The 21,099-nt window shown below is 32.8% G+C and overlaps 1 protein-coding gene across 1 annotated transcript in view; it reads left to right on the top strand.

Annotated features, from left to right (window-relative positions):
• LOC128159771 (uncharacterized) overlaps positions 1-20,760 on the top strand; it is a 56,188-nt gene extending 35,428 nt beyond the window's left edge. Inside the window, exons 4-12 of the mRNA XM_052822960.1 lie at positions 1,685-1,812; positions 5,460-5,586; positions 7,635-7,789; positions 12,050-12,106; positions 12,223-12,292; positions 15,927-16,049; positions 16,581-16,652; positions 18,687-18,787; positions 19,684-20,760. Coding sequence (XP_052678920.1) covers positions 1,685-1,812; positions 5,460-5,586; positions 7,635-7,789; positions 12,050-12,106; positions 12,223-12,292; positions 15,927-16,049; positions 16,581-16,652; positions 18,687-18,787; positions 19,684-20,664 — 1,814 coding nt within the window. The 3' untranslated portion in view covers positions 20,665-20,760. The remainder of the gene's footprint in view (positions 1-1,684; positions 1,813-5,459; positions 5,587-7,634; positions 7,790-12,049; positions 12,107-12,222; positions 12,293-15,926; positions 16,050-16,580; positions 16,653-18,686; positions 18,788-19,683) is intronic.
• Positions 20,761-21,099: the final 339 nt, after the last annotated feature.

The raw sequence follows: 21,099 nt of genomic DNA, 5'->3' as shown, positions 1-21,099 counted from the left end.
GGGCCACAATGGGGGATCAAAGTTTAACATATGATTATATAGAGTAAATCTTTAAAAATCTTCTTCTCAGAAACTAATCAGCCAGGAAAGCTGAAACTTGTGTGAAAGCATCCTCAGGTTGTGTAGATTCAAGGTTGTGGAAATCATGATCCTCAGGGGTAGGGTGGGGCCACAATGGGGGGTCAAAGTTTAACAAAGGAATATATAGGGTAAATCTTTAAAAATCTTCTCAGAAACTAATCAGCCAGATGATTCTTTATAATTATTAAGACTTTGGCCCCAGGACAATTCTTTGGCCTCACGAGAAGGATCAGAGTTTGATGTACGTTTATATCCGATATATAAACTATTGTTAAGGATCTTTTTGAGAACTGCAATACTCAACATATGATATGACTATAAAATCATCCTGTCAGAAAGGGGACTAATGATTATAAACATAAGAATATCCAGGGGTAAATGGATTTTATTTATACAGGATCTACATGTATTATTGTACATTGTCCAGATAGTTTGTATTATGACTCCATTAAGCTGATTTTATCATACCTATTGTTCCTCAGGTGAGCGATGTGGCCCATGGGCCTCTTGTTTGTCATCTGACAATTAAAATGATTGTCTTTGTTTGAAATTTTATCACTTTGATGTTTTTATGGGTATATATCTTAATTTAGATACAATCTCTGCTGTCATTCAGGTCTGCTGATTTTATTATTACGTTATAATGTAATATTAATATTCATCATCACTTAAATCAAAGAATTAAAGTATCTTATGGAAATATAATGATAATCTGTGATGATCATGACCTCAAAAGTCAGCTGTAGCAGTATAGTAAAGCTTTATAAAAGATGTCAGAAAAATTCTTCATCAACATCTTTTCTTTGATACTTATTACTCATAACTATGCATTTATGATTATGACAGCAAATTATAAACTCTAAAAAGACATACTCTAAGTCGTTTTAATTCCACAGTGTTAAATTTTCACGATTTCTATTAAAGTACCAATCACGATGGTTTTAATTTCCCACTGCTTAAAAATCAATTGATCAGAATATAAGCATTGAAACGTTTTTGAAAACTAATGATAGTATTCACGATGGCTTTAATTTCGCGGGAAAATATTAAATTGCGAACATAGTGAAATTAAAACCATCGTGATTAATATGCCAATCTACAGTATATTTGCAAGCAAAACACTTTTTCCATTTCCTTTGAAAAAAAAACCCCAAAGAATATAATGATTTTCATAGAAAATAATCAAAAGTTTCAGATTTCCTTCTTTGAAGACAATGTTACAATTGACCAGAATCATGTATGATTTTTACACTGGGGATTGACATGCGAAGAAAAAATAAGAGCATCTTTTTTGTGAATCTACCTTAAATAAAATAACCTATTGAGAATATATTGGCACTGAGTCCAAAAACAGGGGAACTAATGTTTTTCAGAACAATGAACTCTCTAGGGTTTCATTAGGAATCAGAGATTTCCTAAACAAATATTACGACAGCCAGACAGTGTATTGTAAAACCCAAGGTGTTCATCCACGCATATTGATTCAAAGTTGCGTTTTGTGAAATTTTTTTTTCGATAGTCTCAAGATGAATATCACAGATTGCAGGAGAATGAATCAGGTGTTGTTTTTTACTTCAATAATTTTGTTTGTTTTGTTTTTAAGCCTCTGTAGACGAACTGACCGGGTTCCAAATCCAAGTCAATGTTCAAGAAGACACATCCATTTCACATCCCGTCTGCTTCTTTGCAAATCTCAGTGGCACAAACTGGACGCGGCTACCGAACATACATGTAAGTCTTATATTACCAAACAATTAACATCAATTAGCAGTAAAATAAGTCACTGTAGATATCTTGGATGATGTTTAACCTTTTTAATCTCCCTCTCTATCCAACTCTTTCTCCCTCCTTTTCCAACTGCCTCTTCCTCAATCCCATCCCACTCTTTTCTTCCTCTATTGCTATCTCTCTCCCTCTATCTCAGTTGTCCTCCTTCTGTCTCCCACTGACTTTCTCCCACTATTCTTTCTTTCTCTCTCCTCTCCCTCTTCTTGTGGATCTTTCTATGTTATTTCTCCTTATGTCTTCCCCTTTTGCTCTCTCTCTCTCTCTCTCTCTCTCTCTCTCTCTCTCTCTCTCTCTCCCCTCTTTCTCCCATCTCTCTTTCTCTCTCTCTCTCTCTCTCTCTCTCTCTCTCTCTCTCTCTGTCTCTCTCTCTCTCTCTCTCTCTCTCTCTCTCTCTCCTTGTGCATCTTTCTATTACAGTCTCCTAATGTCTCTTAATACTTATGATTTAAATTTTAAAGTCCCTGTATACCACTGGCAAATAAGTTACTGTCACATTGCATCTTGCATTAAGCTCAGTATTAACCAAAATGGAATATTTGTTGTACCAGTATAATTCATTTCATCAATATTCAATGCAAGTTTATGAGGTTACGTGAGATTAGCAATTACCTAAATACATTTGTTGAATGATCTCTATTTAAGCCATGCATATTCAATTTTATTGATTCAGAAATCATATTGCAATATGTTTCGTGATGCTAGGTGTGAAATGCGTAGACTTTCTGATGTAAAATATTAAACAGCCTTGCAAAGGAAATAACTAATTTGCAGAAAACACTCCCACCCATTTAGAGCCTTGAGCATTAGTTTTCCTTCCAACTTGTATGATATCATTTATGAAAATGGAAATAATAGGACAGTTGATAGGATATAAATTACAGAAATTATTATTATACCCCCCGCAAATGAGGTTTGGGGGGGGGGGGGGTATATAGGAATCACCTTGTCCGTCTGTCCATCTGTCTGTGCAATCGTGTCCGGTCCATATCTTTCCTTTGGAGAAACATTAGAAGTTCCTACTTCACACAAAGATTGCTTATGACCCAAAGGTGTGTCTTGACCTTGACTGAAGGTCATTCAGGCAAGGTCAAGGTCACTGGCAGGAAAAATGCAAAATTCGTGTCCGGTCCATATCTTTCTTATGGAGAAACATTTGAAGTTCTTACTTCACAACGAAGGGTGTGTCATGACATTGACCCAAGGTCATTCGGGCAAGGTCAAGGTCACTGGCAGAAAAAGTGCAAAATTCATGTCCAGTTCATATCTTTCTTATGGAGAAACATTGGAAGTTCGTACTTCACACAAAGAGTGCTTATGACCAAAGGGTGTGTCATGACCTAGACCCACGGTTATTTGGGTAAGGTCAAGGTCACTGGCAGAAAAGGGCAAAATTCAGGTCCCTTCCATATCTTTCTTATGGACAAATATTGAAGTTCCTTATTCACATAAAGATCGCTTAAACCTGAGGGTGTGTCATGACCTTGACCCAAAGTTAATTGAGGAAGTTCAAGGTCATTGTTTCAAAAATGCTTAATTCCTTCATGTCATGTATTAAGGGAAATATTAGAAGCTCAAATTTGACACAAAGCTTGCTTGTCTCAGGCCACATAAAATTATTTTTAGATTCTCATTCCAGTCTCTCTGAAAATGGCCTGCCCCGATAAAAAAATTTTTTTGCCAAAAAATTTGCGGAAAAATTTTTTTGGGAAATAATTGGGCTCAGTATACCAATAATTTAAAATGTTTAAATATTAAATGGCTGCTTGACATGTGGATTTCTTTTGATTCGAGTCATGGTTGTTAGCATAAGGATGCAAATATCCTCATGCATTAACAGTTAACTTAAAAGAAAATGGAATTAAAGGATGGAAATTGGTTTGCTTACTCATATTAGCGTTAACAGTTTTAAAAAATAGAGCAGTTGTTATTTATAGAAAATGGACAGTGAAATAGATTCATCCAATATTTTCTATAATAGCAAAAATACACGTCTTATGATTTTTTTCTTAGCAGGGGGTATCAATTGTGAGCTTGCTCACAGTACCTCTAGTTACCCTTTGCCCACAATATGTCCACTGTCATGGATTCCAAATCAATAACTATTTTGCCTACCATGGGTCTATATAAGCTGTCACCTCCCTGGAGATGTTAGTACATGTAATTATTATATCTGGAAATATATCCAACTGTGCAGTTTCAGGAAATGGAAAAACAATTATCAGACTGAAACGTTCTTGTTCAGACGGTGTGATACCGGTAATAAGTCCATTTATTCTCCCTCCTGGGTTTTTTTTCTTCAAATTTGCAAGTCATTCTTAGGCCAGTATTATTAAAGAATTGTTTGTAAGAATCACCCTCTTCCACTAGCTGCATGATTGTGATGATCTAAAGTCATATTCTCAAAATTTTAATAATCGATAAAAATATGAAGATATTCCTTTTGTGTATTACATCCAGATTTCTCACATCTGAACAAAGTCTATTATTTTGAAAAATATAAAATGATATGTTAATAATCAAGGTGTGAAATCTCAGAGAGAAAAACTCTTTTGAACTAGACTTTTACGTAGAATCTTATTATTGCTTTGCATACACATGTATATCATTGAACCAAAACCTATAATCTATAAAATCTAAATGGGGACCACACTGAGTGAATGAAGTGTGCAGTCGGTTTTAGGTGGAATTAACATCAAATAACTGCAAGCTCTATTATAAGCACCTGGTCCTCTTATTTGATTCAATGTATGTTGAAAGATCAGGGAGAATCAATAAAACTCTTTTAAAGAAAATTGTTTCTCTTTCAGCTATGTTATTGATAAAGTAAAGCTTTTGAGTCTTTATATCATACCTGATACAAGAACCCACAAGCACTAAAGCACCTCTGTTAATGACCTGTTTTTTTTTTTTGGCTGAATTTTTTTGTTGTAGAAATATTTGAAAAAAAACAGCAATAAAAGTAGAACATAGGAATAATAAAAACGCATGCTTGTCTGGCTGAGAGAGAGAGAGAGAGAGAGAGAGACAGAGAGAGAGAGAGAGAGAGAGAGAGAGAGAGAGGAGAGGTTCATGGAAGGAGAGTGGAAGAAAGAGGGAGGGAATAGAAAATTAATGTGCAAGGCCTCATGCTCCTTAATCAGCGGTCATTATTGAGAGAGTAAAAACAACAACAGCTTTGGGATGTATTGTTATGCTTTATTTTGCAAAATTTAAAATTCCTGAAACTAAACTTATTGCAATTGACAGTACTCTCACTCTAAGTAAAGTTTTGCTCAATTTTTAGATTTTTAATGGTTTTCAATTGTTTTTTTTTGAAGGAATGTTTTGTGCAGGATTTTAGTGTGGCTTTGGGTTAAGTTTTGTGAACTTAGCTGATAAACAACTATTTGATATACATTTACTAGACTGAAAATCAACTCATCTTTTATCAATAACCTGTTGGGCTTTCACAGAAGATGGAATCCAAAAGTGCAAATTCATACTAAACCCTTTAAAACAATGGTTGAAGCTTGAAGGCTTTGATGGAAGCTCTAATCAGACTAGCTATAGTTGAGCTGAACATGTCAGCTGGCAGATTTTTTATTTTGTAGGATATTGATTTCGTCTTTAACTGCGTGGAGTCCTCAGAGATTGCCAAAGTGACTGTGTACGTCACTAGCATCCCAATGCCCAGCAAGAAGCACAAACGAATCGCCGCTGAGCTGGTCATGATCCCAGGTAAAAATATTACAGTAACAGTTGAACAAGGTTACAGCTAACATGCTTATATCAAATTCATGCTTAAAGCAAAGTCTGAGTTTCTATTTCGACGCAAACGAATCACTGCTGAGTTGGTCTTAATCCCAGGTAAATATACAGTTAAACAAGGTCACAGCTAACATGCTTATATCAAATATATGCTAAAGCAAAGTCTGAGTTTCATTTTTGACTCAGCTGACTCAGTAGAACAGACATTGTTCTCATATTGCACACAAATATAAGGATTAAATTAAGCTATGACTGTTATAAGTTAAATTAGGAGTTCCTCTAATTGTTCATGTACAATGTTAAATGACAAATTAAGACAGTCAAATTAAGTGGCTTCAAGTTTTTAAAGGTTAAATTGGCTTTTATGACTCCAAAAAGCACATGTACACCTAATTAATGGTTTTAGCAGAAGGTATTGGGATGATGGAGGTGTAATGCAGACAGATAGAAGTATCCTGTTTAGTTCGCTTTAAGTGCCTTCAAGCTTGACTTATAGTGCAAAGAAATATATCTGATTCTTGTGGGTTTTTTTCACCTTAATTCCCTTAAACTGGCAAAACAACATTTTAGAATTTAAATTACAGGTAAATATTTTTTATTTGAAGTTTGAATTAGTCGTGTAATTGCCAAAGGGAGGATAACCATTGGCACCGCAGACAAGCAGGAAGATTTACTTGTATGTGGTAGCTTAGTAACCAGTGCAATACAGCATTATATTTTGCACCTGACAATAATTGGTCCGGGCAAATTCGCCGATCTCTACAGTTAAAGTAGATAAGGAAGGTATCTAAGTACTCAATAACAAGTATTATAGTGCATGTGCACTAATTTAATCATTTGAATCTCAATATCTACATTTTTGTGATTCTGCTGGATCAGCAAATCTTGTTATTTGTCCCACTGCTCTGAACTGTATAGGATGTTTATTAATCTATATTATGGATAAATTGACGGTAAAATAGACCGAATTGTGGTTAGAGATAAAATCAGGGATGCACATTTCGTACAGTCAAGATCAAAAGAAATGATAATTAAGTGTTCATTATTCCCCACGCAGATATGCAGAATGATATTCCTTTTATATATTCCTGCACAGAATTTCAAGAAACTTTGAGGTATTTATGACACAATTGTGTAGCTGTGCATATTACCAGAATTATTTTGATTCCAAAATTTATATTTTTGAGAATTTTGGCACTGTTCAACTTTGAGTTGTGGCCATATATTGAATGTATTAGTAATGAACAGTTTATATTAGCGCAACTCCTCTTAAACTGCTGCATGGAATTAAGTGAAACTTTGTACTAGTAGGTATTTAGGACACAATGTGTATATATGCATATTACAAAAAAAATTATGTAGTGCAATTTTGCATAAGCTCAGCCTGGTGATTTTTTGTTTGAGTTATGTCCTTTATCAAATTATTTTGGTGAATTTGATGCATAACTTGCCATACATACTGTGTAGCATTGTCAAATAATGGGGGGGGGGGGGGGGGGGGTTGTGGCTTGCTTACTTTTTCTTTCTGATTCAAGGACTGTTGAGTTTATTAGCATTTAAAACAGAACATTTATTTCAAAACAGTGGGTTTTTAAACAAAAAAACCAGCTACTGTAATTTATGCCATTAATTGCATTTTTATAAGTATAGAAGGACTGTTATTGCGGCATTATGCATTGCTTGCCCCCCAAATTAAAATTCTATAGAAGGCTTTAAAAACAAGGTTAAGGTGTTTAAAATCATAAAATATAAACTGCATATAATAACATGATTTATCATAATTATACTTTCATGTTAGAAATACTTAAAATCTGATTGGTCAAGATGCAGTTTATGATATTGAAACTTGAAGTTTAATTAATTAAAAAATTGGTTAGAAAATTAAAATCTCCATTTAAAATAGAGTTCTTTATTTTTTGCTATTAAGATTTTATCAGCGGGGGTTATTTCAAAGAGACGGGAGGCAAGTCCAAATAAACAACAATCTTATTTTGTCCTTATTAAACCTTTATAACCAGGTTATTCATGGAAGCCAGAGATTAGGATATGGACGACGCTTAGCCACAACAGCTATCAAGTCCACCTCTGGTTCTCTCCCTTGTATCCAGGGGCTGAGTACCATAAAGTACAGCTTCACAGTGATCGCCATGAAAACAGTACAGACCTACCAGCAGTGAGTATCACCATGGCAACTGTTGTATCATGACCTTTGACCTTGCAGTAAACTGAGCATTTATAGAAGAGTCACAAAAAAAAAAATTTTTCTATATTATTTGTCATGGTGTGTAATTTTGAGTAACGTGTTTTAGAGTTAACTCATGCCAGATGACAATTAATTAGCGAGGGTCAGTCTACTCTCCTAATTATCCCCAATTAGTCAATGTAATTGTTCTGAGTAATTATCATGAGTACTGTGCCTCACTTTCATTAATTATATTTTAGAATATAAATACAGTTAGAAATTTATTCAATTCAGTCAGAAACTTTTGGCCGCTACCTCATGTTGCTTATGTCTTTATACTGACTATCTAGTTGACTGTCCACCAGTCTGTCAGTAAGACTAAGCAACATTGAGCTAAATTTCAATCTGACTCATTTCGGCCGCTACCTCATGTTGCTTATGTCTTCATACTGACTATCTAGTTGACTGTCCATCAGTCTGTCAGTAAGACTAAGCAACATCGAGCTAAATTTAAGTCAGACACTTTCGGCCACTATCTTATGTTGCTTATGTCTTCACACTGACTATCTAGTTGACTGTCCACCAGTCCGTCAGTAGACTAAGCAACATTGAGCTAAATTCAAACCTGACTCATTTGGCTTTTTAAGAAATAATTATTTTTATCCTGTTCTTTTGACTTTATTCTATTTGATTATTGTTGATATTTTATAAGTTAATTAAAATCACTTAATCAATAAATTGTGAAACCTGCCTTCGAGTTATAGCTCTATGCATATTCGACTTAGAGGTCAATTTAAGCCTATTGACTAGGCTGACCCCCTGTCTCTTGGGTTGGGCCCATACAAGTTAATTCCCCTTTTCCTATAGTGCCCTTTCCCCTCGGTGACAGATGTGGTGGAGAATCCGGGTATGCATAGTTGCTTTATGCTATAGCTAGAAGGCACAGTCAATAGGCAGGATAATTTTAGTGTATAAAGGTACTTCCATGATGGAGATGAAATAGAGCCAGACCTATCCAAACGGGAGCTACACTACTGAAAGATAAGTACAACTTTGTTGATATTTTTCCACTTTCAATTGTGTGAGAAATAAAAATGTACACTGTGTAGATAATTCAAGTTCATTTCATCTCTGACTTCTATGTTAATTGCTTAGAGAAATGTAAATGAAGTGCAAATTTCAGTCCAACTCGGCTTCCATGATACTGACTACTCTCTTATAGTTTCAGACTAGCTCTAAACTTGAAGTCAGTCATGGGACGAAGAAAGGTTTCCCAGGGATGGTTATGTCAGAAGAGGAGATGTTCTCAACTTTCCTGCATGACCCAAGGGACACCAGAATTACAGTTCACTGCAGCCATGGGGAGGAACTTTGTCGAAGCCAAACTACAGAATACACCCATTAAGTGCTTGGTTGACAGTGGAGCTTCCATTAGCTGTATAAGTCAACACCAATTACAGCAATTACAATACAATGGAGAAATACAAGATTCCTCCATAACTAGTGCTGTTGGTGTCTGTGGAGAAGTCCATCCTGTTCTTGGAGAAGTTATGCTGGAAGTAACTGTGCATCCCTCAATGATTATAAAAATTCATGTCATCGTGGAACTTTTGATATAATATCATGTTTATTGTTTGTGTAATGTAATTTTAATCATGCCTGACCAATTGCAAAGAAATTCATCTGCTTAAATTTCATTCTACTCTTGTAAAACACACTTTTTTAAAAGTACACAGTAGATCTAAGAAATAGTATGAGTGCACACATATTATTCCTTATATTTACATGTACATGATTTAAACTTATTAGTTACAATAATTATTTATTTCTCTTTCATGCCATAAATTTCTTTCCGAAGGTTATATTTATACAATGTTGCGTATTCGCATTCATGTTTCTGTATAGCATATGTTATTTTATTTTTTCACAGACATGTCAGACTGCATATATCTACTTTCACTTGTAAATTTTATGTTTGAGGACAAACATTTTCGAGCAGGGGGGAATATGTCATGGTGTGTAATTTTGAGTAACGTGTTTTAGAGTTAACTCATGCCAGATGACAATTAATTAGCGAGGGTCAGTCTACTCTCCTAATTATCCCCAATTAGTCAATGTAATTGTTCTGAGTAATTATCATGAGTACTGTGCCTCACTTTCATTAATTATATTTTAGAATATAAATACAGTTAGAAATTTATTCAATTCAGTCAGAAACTTTTGGCCGCTACCTCATGTTGCTTATGTCTTTATACTGACTATCTAGTTGACTGTCCACCAGTCTGTCAGTAAGACTAAGCAACATTGAGCTAAATTTCAATCTGACTCATTTCGGCCGCTACCTCATGTTGCTTATGTCTTCATACTGACTATCTAGTTGACTGTCCATCAGTCTGTCAGTAAGACTAAGCAACATCGAGCTTAATTTCAGTCAGACACTTTCGGCCACTATCTCATGTTGCTTATGTCTTCACACTGACTATCTAGTTGACTGTCCACCAGTCCGTCAGTAGACTAAGCAACATTGAGCTAAATTCAAACCTGACTCATTTGGCTTTTTAAGAAATAATTATTTTTATCCTGTTCTTTTGACTTTATTCTATTTGATTATTGTTGATATTTTATAAGTTAATTAAAATCACTTAATCAATAAATTGTGAAACCTGCCTTCGAGTTATAGCTCTATGCATATTCGACTTAGAGGTCAATTTAAGCCTATTGACTAGGCTGACCCCCTGTCTCTTGGGTTGGGCCTATTCAAGTTAATTCCCCTTTTCCTATAGTGCCCTTTCCCCTCGGTGACATATTTAATAGCCTTGAACCTCACTCAAACTTACAGATTTGGACTCAAACTTGTCTATATAATTATGAATACATATGATTTGATTTGACCTTAGACTTTGATCTTTAACTTTAAAGTCATTTATCATTGGCCTTGTCTATGAATTTCAAATTGTATTTTTAAGAACATTAAATGTCAAAAGCAGCTGAAATTTAAAAATATTTTACAATTGCTATCTGCATGTTCAAATTTCACTGAGCTAATCAAACTTAAGTGTTGATCTCCTCAGTGCTGAAAGGATAATATATCAGTGTATCTTTCTGTAGATGAAGACCGCAAAAAGAGTTTCTGGTTAACTGAAAGATGATATCTTTAAGCCAAATAAAGTAATTGCTTGTTTACTCATAAGTGATTGGTCATTTAACCAGCGAATCAGAAAGCAAGTTATGAGTTGGGAACAGATGACTAAGTGTTAAGCCATCTTCATAACAGCATGTACGATGTATTATAGCATGAAATTAGGTAGACTACTGATATTTGTTATTTAATATTAATATTTCATCTCTTGTTGACAAGATACTGTTAATTACATCTAGCACTTTTGCTTTGTTTATTCAACTCATGGTGACGTTTGACCAGGCAGCTTGATATTAAAGACAACTCAAGGTGTAGCGTATATAACCAAACAATGATTATTCAGTTTCATAAAATGATTATTGTTTTTTAATGTACTGATCTGTCAGTACACATGGTCCTAATACACCTTAAAGTTGATCTTCAATCAAACATTATATAGTTTTTGAAACATCTAGCCCATTTCTTCACAAACTGATATAATTGCATTAATTCATACGTGTTGTTAATTCATAATAGCAGTGATTGATAAAAAAATTTATACTGCATTAGGCATTTGAACTAAATTGAGCTCCTAGTACTTTGTATAAAATGAAAGATGTTTCAATACTGTAGATAGAATCTATTTTATATGCCATTCTTTAGAAAGGTGATAAGACAATGTTGGCACTAAATAAATGGCAAAGATAGATGTTGTATTATAATTATACTCTGTCCCAAGATATCCTCAATTCTTTTTTTTATATTTTGCAAGTCATTAATTATACTAGATGTATATAATAATGTATGTAGAATTACCACTGAATATTACACTGTTAAGCTAACATATACTAGATGTTGCTTGAATCACCTTTGAATCAAATTATTGATTTCAAGGCCCCTAGCTATAGATCTTGTTTTTTGAGAGGAATTAAATTAAACATTAATATAAAAGTAAATTTTCAGAAACATTTAAGAATACTGATATGAATTTAAATGCAAGGCAAAATCATTGTTCATCAAATAATTTATATTATAACTTTAATTAAGGTATTCAAACAAGTTGTCATTATAATAACTAGTCAGCACTTATTAATATGTATATACATGAATTTTATATTGTTTTCTTTTTTCAGCCTTTAGGAAACTTCACCTTTGAAAATGTGCCTTGTAAGAAGAATTACACAATTCAAGTTAGTACTGAGATTTTTAATTTAAACACTTTTTGAAATATTCATTTATTAATAAAGTTTTGCTCAGTGTTTTGTTTTAAAACTATTTAAAAAACTACTCTGTTTTATTATTGCAGATTAGACCATATGACAATCAAATGGCTTTATTAGACCACTATTTTTCATCAAAGACTGTTGCAGTTGGAGGTACAAAATTTTATTTTATGTAGTGGCAGCTGGACATTCATATTTTATAATAATTTAAGGAGGCTGGTTTGTCAATAAATTAGCCATCAGATTTGCCTTATTATTTGGAGATATGATGTTTTTAGCTATAAACTATATTTATTTAGTATAGAAAAAGTTCATATACATTTATTTAAAACACTCTTAAAGTAAACACTCTTATAATGAATTGATGCTTATAATGATGTAATATTAATTCTTCTTAGGTTTTAAACATATTGTGAAGCAGACAGATAAAACAAATAACATTTAAAGTGAAGCAAAATTGTCCAGCCCTGGCAGTTTGTTATTAGTGTCTTTTCCTGTATTCTACCTTCAAATTTTGGCTTTTCCCTATGTTCTTAATATATAGAGTTCTCCTTTGAAAGGAGATCATTGCAGTCTAAAAATGGCCACGATCTTCAAGCTCTCTTGATTTTCATATTTTCCTTAATCATCATCTTTGAGACTAAATGATGTAAAAAATTTTGTTTCAAAAGAGTCTCCCATGGATATTTTATTTATGTCTTTTCGGTTTTAAGGTGCTTGAACCATTTGACAAGAATGATAACTCTCAAAGTGTGCATTCCAAATATGATTTAGATTTAAAAGAAAAACACCTGATGAAGGGATCTAGCATAATCCTTGCATGAATAGAGTTTTTTCCCCTGTCGCCAGTGTTCATCGATAGAGGAAATAATCACTTCCAAACACAAATCTTTTAGAGATTCAATATATATATATATATATATATATATATATATATATATATATATATATATATATATATAAACACAAAAATAAGTCCAATGCTCAAACAACTTTTATCTATAGCACTTTCGCCCTACCGGGCTCTTCAGTAGATTTGTTTCAAAATCTGTTTCAAAATTGGACTTATTCTTTGTGTTTATTTATCCCCGATACCAAGAAAAAGGATATATATATATATATATATATATATATATATATATATATATATATATATATATATATATATATATACACACACCCCGGTATATATATTTGTTTTTAAAATTAGTACAAGTAGTTGTGTACTAACCATTAGAGAATAACAGTATTTTAAGCAGCATAATAGATCGAAAAAATAAAACTTAGTAAAAAAGAATCCTCCATTCCAAAATAAAAATATAGAGAAATGTGTACCAATAAAAGAATCCATCTGCTTTCATTATATAGATGGCTATGTAGGAGGATTTTTTTTTTTTATTTTTTTTTTTACATTTTATTTATATTTTGTGTCATTGCTTTAGATTTTAAGATGCCATTAAAATTGGATTTTGACAAAGCTTAACAATCACAGTGTTAGTTATGATAGCCGAGGATAAAAATAAAAATTACCTTTTTGATTAGTTGGACTATTTCTAGAAGGGGTTGTGATCTTCATTCACATGCTGAAGAAGAATAATGAGTCTTTTGTAGAATTTTCTTTTATCCCTTTTTCATTGAAGCCTGTTGTGTACTTTTAAATTAATTAACTGGTATTTGCAGGAATTCATGATTTAATACAGAAAAAAATTTGGATTTCATGGAAAAATCTTTTTGATGCACGATCATCACAAAACATTATATTATTTTAATTATAGATTCAGTATGATGGTTTAATTTGACTTCTTTATTACAGTATGTTTATTAATACTTATAATTAGTTTTCTTTTTAATACACAATGGAAAAGAATACAATGAACCAAGCACATTAAAACTGCCGTGATGGTCCAATTGTTACAGGTCATGCAAAAATGCTCAGTGTGGTGTAGTTATTGGGTACATTTATCAGATAAAATGTAATAAAGGACAGCGAGGTATCAATTATAGTAAACATACTGTATTCACGTTTATTTTCTTTCCGTATTATTTTTGCCCCATGGCATTTTCGCCCTTAAAAATTTACTTGAACATGTACATGGTTTTGCCCCATCTTGAATTCGCTTAGACACCATTGTATTTAAAGAGAGATAATTTGAGACATTTGAATTTGCCTAGTCATTGAAATTCGCCTCATGCCAACAACTGCAGAAGGAGCGAAAATAAAACGGGGACGAACATTTGATTGATTTTCTCTGTATAAAGTACTGCTAGTATATTTAGCGTGTATAATTTTATCAAAGAAATTAGTGTAGATTTGATTTTTAAAATTACCCATTTAAAATATATGTTCACAACATTTTGCAATGTGTAATTAAAATTCGATATAGTACAAGTAGGCGTTTGGCAAAAAAAAAAATGCTAAATAGGACATGGAGAGCTCCAGATGTTTAGTATATATTTACAGTATTTCTGTATTTAACACTTGGTTTAGGAACATCTGTGAATATTAGGGATCTGTACATACTACATAAAGATCTGATATTAACCAATTCAGGTCTTGTATCACTTTTACAAACACAGACTGGCACATTTATAAATAACCTTAAAGTTCATGATCATTGTATAGTCATCCTGAGAAAAAAGTGGGGTTGTTTATGAGTGGCATCTGGTAATATGTCTCAATATAACTGACACCATATTAACTATCAATCCAACTGAACATTAAAGGGATTGAAAATTTCGATCAGGCCTTTAGGTCCTCAAAATTTAATTAAGACCTAAGCTGTTGTGGAAGTATATACTTGTTTTATTAATTAAATTTTCTATTTTATCTTTGTCTATTTTGCTGTAAAATAAAAAAGCTAATATAGCTTTTGTAGATAAGACCTTGAGACAGATATGGAGATTTATTTATTTGGATTCAGCCAGTTTTTCATGTCCCCTTACACCCAACAACGCCTACATTTTATGAAGAGATCTAGATATGCGAAAGGTGTTTAGTAGAAATATATATAAAAGACCTTTATTTTCCTTGTCTGACATTTAAACAAATACCCTACGATCAGCAAAATTCTTCATTGTAAAATAAAGAAAAAAATATAAAATAACAATAGAAAATCAAAGTACTTGGAGTACTGTAAATTTAAACTTTAACATTGCTGTTTAACTTGACGTTTTTTGGTGATAATTTTTGTACTTAAAATGTTGACCTGGAATGAGTTAAAAAAAAGAGAAAATGACTATAAAATGACTTAGTATCATGTTTTGTTTTTTAGACATGAAGATGATGTAAAATACCATTTATTTTTAAAAAGACAACAAAAATCAATGTTCATAGATAATTATAGAAGAGACTCTTTTTATATAATTAGTCTTATAGACATGCATGTGTCAATAAATATGGTTTGGAAAAAAGACATCCAACAATAATTAAACCTTACCTAATGTTATGTCTCTTGCAAACTAACTTTGCGGAAAATTTATAGGATCGTTACCATGTCCTATGTAATCTTTTGGGTCTGTAAACAGTATGTAAATATTTCTATTACTCTTGCAATAAAGAGAAAAAGGATGAAAACAACAGAAAATACATTGGATTCCCAGGATGCCCGATTGTATCACAAAAGAAGAGAACATGTTTTTCCCCCTCTTGAACTTTTGGTTGACCCTAGAAAGGACTACAATTCAACTCACCTTTTGCTTGGTGTAGATTGGACTGTTGTATCTAGTTTTAATTAAAAGATTTGTGAATTAAGGTGTTAATGACAGGTTTACATATGATCATTTTCAGACTGTGTGGCTACTGTCAGCCGCCAGCCAGAGCCGGTGGTGTCCAAGTTGGTCACCCTCGTCAGTATTCCTGTTCTCCTGGTGGTGGTTGGCACCATCACTGGTTTCTTTTTCTTCAGAAGAGGTACCTTGTCATTTCTCTGTTGTCTCTAAATTGCCATATTCAAACTGTCTCTATAGCTGATGCAATTAGTTCTTTTTAATCATACAACAATGCTTTGCTGTTGGAAGGAATGATTTTTTAAAAGCAGGAACAAGGAAATGTTACAAGGTATATTAACAGACACTTTACATGTATGTATGATGACGTTTAGGAAGTGAAGTTTCCATCAGAGTTGACAGGAAAAAAGGCGCCAAATTAATCTCGTTACTGTTCCTGGATCATATTTGTAGCACCATGGTCTTTTAATGTATTTTTTTTTTCTGAATAAGCTTACAATGTTATTTTATCCTAAGTGTTTTGAGTGATTTTTATCTACAAATAAATTTATTAATCTGGTTCTTCAGATTTCGATTTGTTATTTAAAAATGTAAAAATTTTAAAGATGAATTGAAGAATATTAATTTTTTTTTAAAATTATGACAAAAATGCAACATAACATTTAATAAAACACTGATAATGATTGGCTTTTTGTTGTGATCTTTAATATGACAGATAGTGTTGACTGTAAACTACGAAGACACTACAGCCCAGCAGATAGCAGCGAAACAACCCCAAACAACGCAGGTATGGTTCATCAGCTTAAAGAAAACATCCAATCCGATTGTTTAAATATATGAGAGTTTAAGTATCAATTGTTTAATGGATTATGAGATTACCAACAAACTTAGCAATGCAGGTTATAATCTTGATCATTAGAAATACATTCCTAAAGCATTGTAAGTAATAACTAGAGCAAAGCTCGTTGCAAAGCAACGAGTGGGTCTTCCGCTAATGTCGGAAGTAAAGCTGGAAGTTCCTGTAAGAAGCAGAGCTCTTAAACCAATAACAAGAGTAATTTAAATAACAAGATGAAAAAAAATCGAATTATTCCTGGTACGACTTAACAAAATCCGAATAATTTTAAGTACGAATTAACAAAAACCCTTCTGGTTTCAAGAACGACTTGACAAAAAAAAATCCGAATGTGTTCAAGCACGACTTAACAATTATTTTTGGTACGAATTAATTTTACTTTGAACATTACGCTATTTTTTAAACCAAGGACGCGGAATCAAAATTTCCGGAAAAATCAATTTTTAAACCCCGATATCTCTGTAATGCATCGTTGGATTTTCAAACGGATTTCAGATTTGAATTCACCATGGCAATTTCTATAAGACTGTAGTATTGTCTTTTTTTGTTCAAAAAAATGAAAATTTCCAAAAATTTGAACTGCTTCAGGTTTTGAGCAAAATTAATGAACAAAATTTTAAACCCCCCAGTACATTATAGAATTGATACATCTATCATCAGTAAAAATTTCAAAGCGGTATCTTAAAAGTTTACGGAGATTTCTTCCGGACAAAATCACTTTTTTCAAATTTAAAAATGGCCGCCAAATTTGAACGGAAATGACGTAAATGCTGAAACTTTAACATCGTTGAGGCACGGTATCTTCACAAAAGCTCTGAAAATTTCATTGAAATCAAATGAAAACTTTTTGAGATATAAAGCCGAGAAGGAGTCAGAAAAAAAAATAAAAAATAAAATAATAATAAAAAGAAACCGAAGAAAAACAAGAGGGTCTTCCGTTGGAAACGGAAGACCCTAAAAATAGTTAAATTGAATTTGACCAAAATCGTGACCATGCCCCTTTAAAACCATCAGCATACCAAAAACAATGGAAAATGATACAGTTCATCAGTTCAAACCAGACATTGTAACGTACGATTCTTAGAATACATTTACAGTTGTTTACTAATTGAAATCATATAGATATTTTGATAAGATAAGATTTTTGATAATTACTAGGTGAATTGTTAATCATTAGACTGAATTCAATGAATGGTGCAAAATATCGTTAAGTATACATGTATATAAATTCGTTATACTTAGTAGCTATTTGTTTAGCAGCGTGTTGGATATACTATTATTACTTACCATCCTCTAACCATTTCTAGAAAGCGTCATGTGGTTAAAACATGTTGATATGTGTATGAATGATACATGATATATATACCTTGTGCTGTAATTCTGTAACATAAGAGTATATGCTACGTGGGTTTTCAGGAAGAATTTTCAGCATTTACTTATAATTTTATTATATCATCAGATGAAGCCTCAGCAACCATTACACAAAGACGATTCAATTACTCTTTCTATGTAGTCGTGATCTTTTAACATATGTTGAAAATTGTCATCTTTACTCTCCAACATCAAAGAAGAGTTCTGTCATTGCAGCATTTGCAAAGCTGTGCATGTGCATTTTATGCCATTGTAGCCAAAGGCTCGTTAGGGAGTGTTTAGAAGCAATAATTATTCAACCGCTTACTCCCTTTTAACCTGTAGTCTGCAACCATACAGCATATGCCTTCTAGATAAACTAAACCAATTACAAAACTTGACCTAGATCAAATATATGTCATGGGACCAGACACTGACACAATTTCGTATGGTTTTAATGTCTTACCAGAAGATATATCTTGAACCGCAGATCAAAAGTACATTGTTGTTTCAACGAACACTCAAGATTTTTCCTCTTTATTTTGATGCTTAATTGTGCCAGTTTTTCTTGTGTTGGGTAATTCCTTACTTTGATTGTTTATTCGTCCTTTTTAGACTGTACCATAGTATTACCTGTGTTTTGCGATGACAGTCTACAGCTCAGAAACGCTGTCCTTTGTTTGAAAAATCTAATACACGCCATCAGAGGATGCAAGGTAAAATAGAAATTAAAATCAAATAAATCACCATGCTAATCTGATATACTTCAAAACAACATAGATAAAAATATATGTGATGATGTAGGCCAACATATGGCCTGCAAATGCAACATCTAGTATGTGTGCTATTTCTTTTAAATTGGAGTACCTAAATTTAAACGAACCAGTCATTCTATAGCTTGAATCTTCCACCATCAGAAATTTTATGATTAAAGTCTTGTACTTAAGTTGCACTTTTTAAAATGCTAGATTTATAATTATCCCATTTTTGTGTACTTTATCTTTTCCACAAAATTTGTTATTGTCATTTTTTTTCATTTTTTTTTTATCTCTAAATTAATTACACTGCATGTAGAAAATCACCCCTTTCCTTTGTACTTTTGAATTTCCATTTGAAAACATGTACAATTTAGTTGGGATAAATTCGATTAAATATTAAAGAATGGATTGAGATTATATAAATTTCTTTTTATCTGAAAAATTGTAGATGCTGTGCATATTAAGCCTCAACAAGGAATTCATATCTCATATGTGATAAAGCAGATTGAATTCTTTACTTGATGTTGATCTAATCTAAGCAAGATTTACCACTCTTTGCATAATTATTTTTTTCAAGAGATATGTATGTGTATGTTTGCGTACTAGAATGTCTTATTACTTTTAAAACAAACCCTGAAATGAAATACCGGTTGTAGAAAATAAGCTTTGCCTATAAAAAGTTGTTTTAAGAAAGGAAGAAAAATCGTGTAAATACAGAAGAAAAATGTTTAAAGTAGAAATTCACCTGTTAATGTACCCTTTTAAGAAAACAAATTCAAGTTCTCTTCATGTTGGATTTTGAAGCATGATTAAACTTATTGAAATATTTTAACTCTAGACTTTTGTTGCTTCAGGCCCAGTTTGCAGAAGAAAACCTGATGGAAGGTTTCTCAAGTGATTATCTAAAATCTAACAGCTTCTATCAAGTGGCAATCATATCTAGCAAAAGCTTAATTCAAATCTATGCTGCCCTTGAGAAAAATCGATCTCAAGTTCCCAGGCATTTACATGTTCATAATAATGAAAATCTTTCAAGAGAAAGTCAGGCTTTCTTGAACTGTGTTTCGTCCTTGGATAATATCCACACCGCAGTAGCCTCAAATCAGCAACGAATTAGGAAGCCCATCCTTATTTCATTTTTCCCAGATATCGAGACAACTATTTTAAATCCAGACATTCAAGAACAGTTTGTGTTGTCTGATGTAGTTGATATGAATGGCAATGTCCAATGTATTATTAGAGATGCTGAAATCCGTAAATTGGTCAACTTTTTACATGATAACGACGAAACTCTACTTCATGAGGAATTTGCTTCCTCTAGGCCGGAAGCTCAGGACTTATGTGAAGCGCTCCGTAATTTGTATAAAATGGAAATGAGAAACATACCCAACAAAAGATTAGAGGAGTCCATTAAGACATTTATTGGGGAGGATGAAAGTGAAAGGCGCTTGGTTAACAATCGGGAGACGGTTATGAACTATCATATATCAGCTCATGGGGACAACAGGTGTATTGATGTTAATCCTGCAGTTTGGCCAATGTTGCAGCGTAACCCAAAAGAAACGGTGTTTGATCCATATGACATACAGTTCCACCATCACACATACATGGAGGGCGAATTCTCGCTTCCCAATTCCAGGATTCACCCTGACAGCGGATATGTTTCATTGGTTCAGTCCGATCAGGAGCGATGCTTTTTCACTGTAGGTAATGTAGCAGATTTTATCCCTCCCCTGGAGTCGGATACTGACAGTGTCGACAATCAATCTCTTTGCCAAAAAATGTTGGAGTTTAATCAACGAAATTTGACGAAGTGGAATGCAGTTACCAGTTAGGTTGTTATCAGTTCAGTCATTAAATGATGACATTTTGGTGGTTTTAGAGGTAAACTCGGGCATTATGTCAAATACTTGTTTTATAATTCAAGTTATGTCTTGAATTTTTTGAGCATTTTAGTTTTTAGTATTGTTATTTGTAATATTTTTATACCTTTTATTGGATTTAGAACATGAAATAAGCTGAAAAAGAAGGATGTTTCATAAATATATCTGAGATAATTTGTATGTAAAAGGGCATTAATATACATTCAGATATATAGAAGTCACCAACTGATGTGTATCAAAAGTTTTTTGACAAGGTACTTTTAAATTTTATTTTGTTGTCACAGTATTTATAAATGTCTTTGTTTTTTATATTGTATGTCTTTGATGTTGTATTTCAATGAATTTGTTTGTAAAGGATAACTCTCCAAAGTTTTCTTACAATTGATA

The sequence above is a fragment of the Crassostrea angulata genome, chromosome 8 (assembly GCF_025612915.1).
Source record: "Crassostrea angulata isolate pt1a10 chromosome 8, ASM2561291v2, whole genome shotgun sequence".
Taxonomy (NCBI): Eukaryota; Metazoa; Mollusca; class Bivalvia; order Ostreida; family Ostreidae; genus Magallana; species Magallana angulata.
This window is presented reverse-complemented; position numbering and strand designations above follow the sequence as displayed.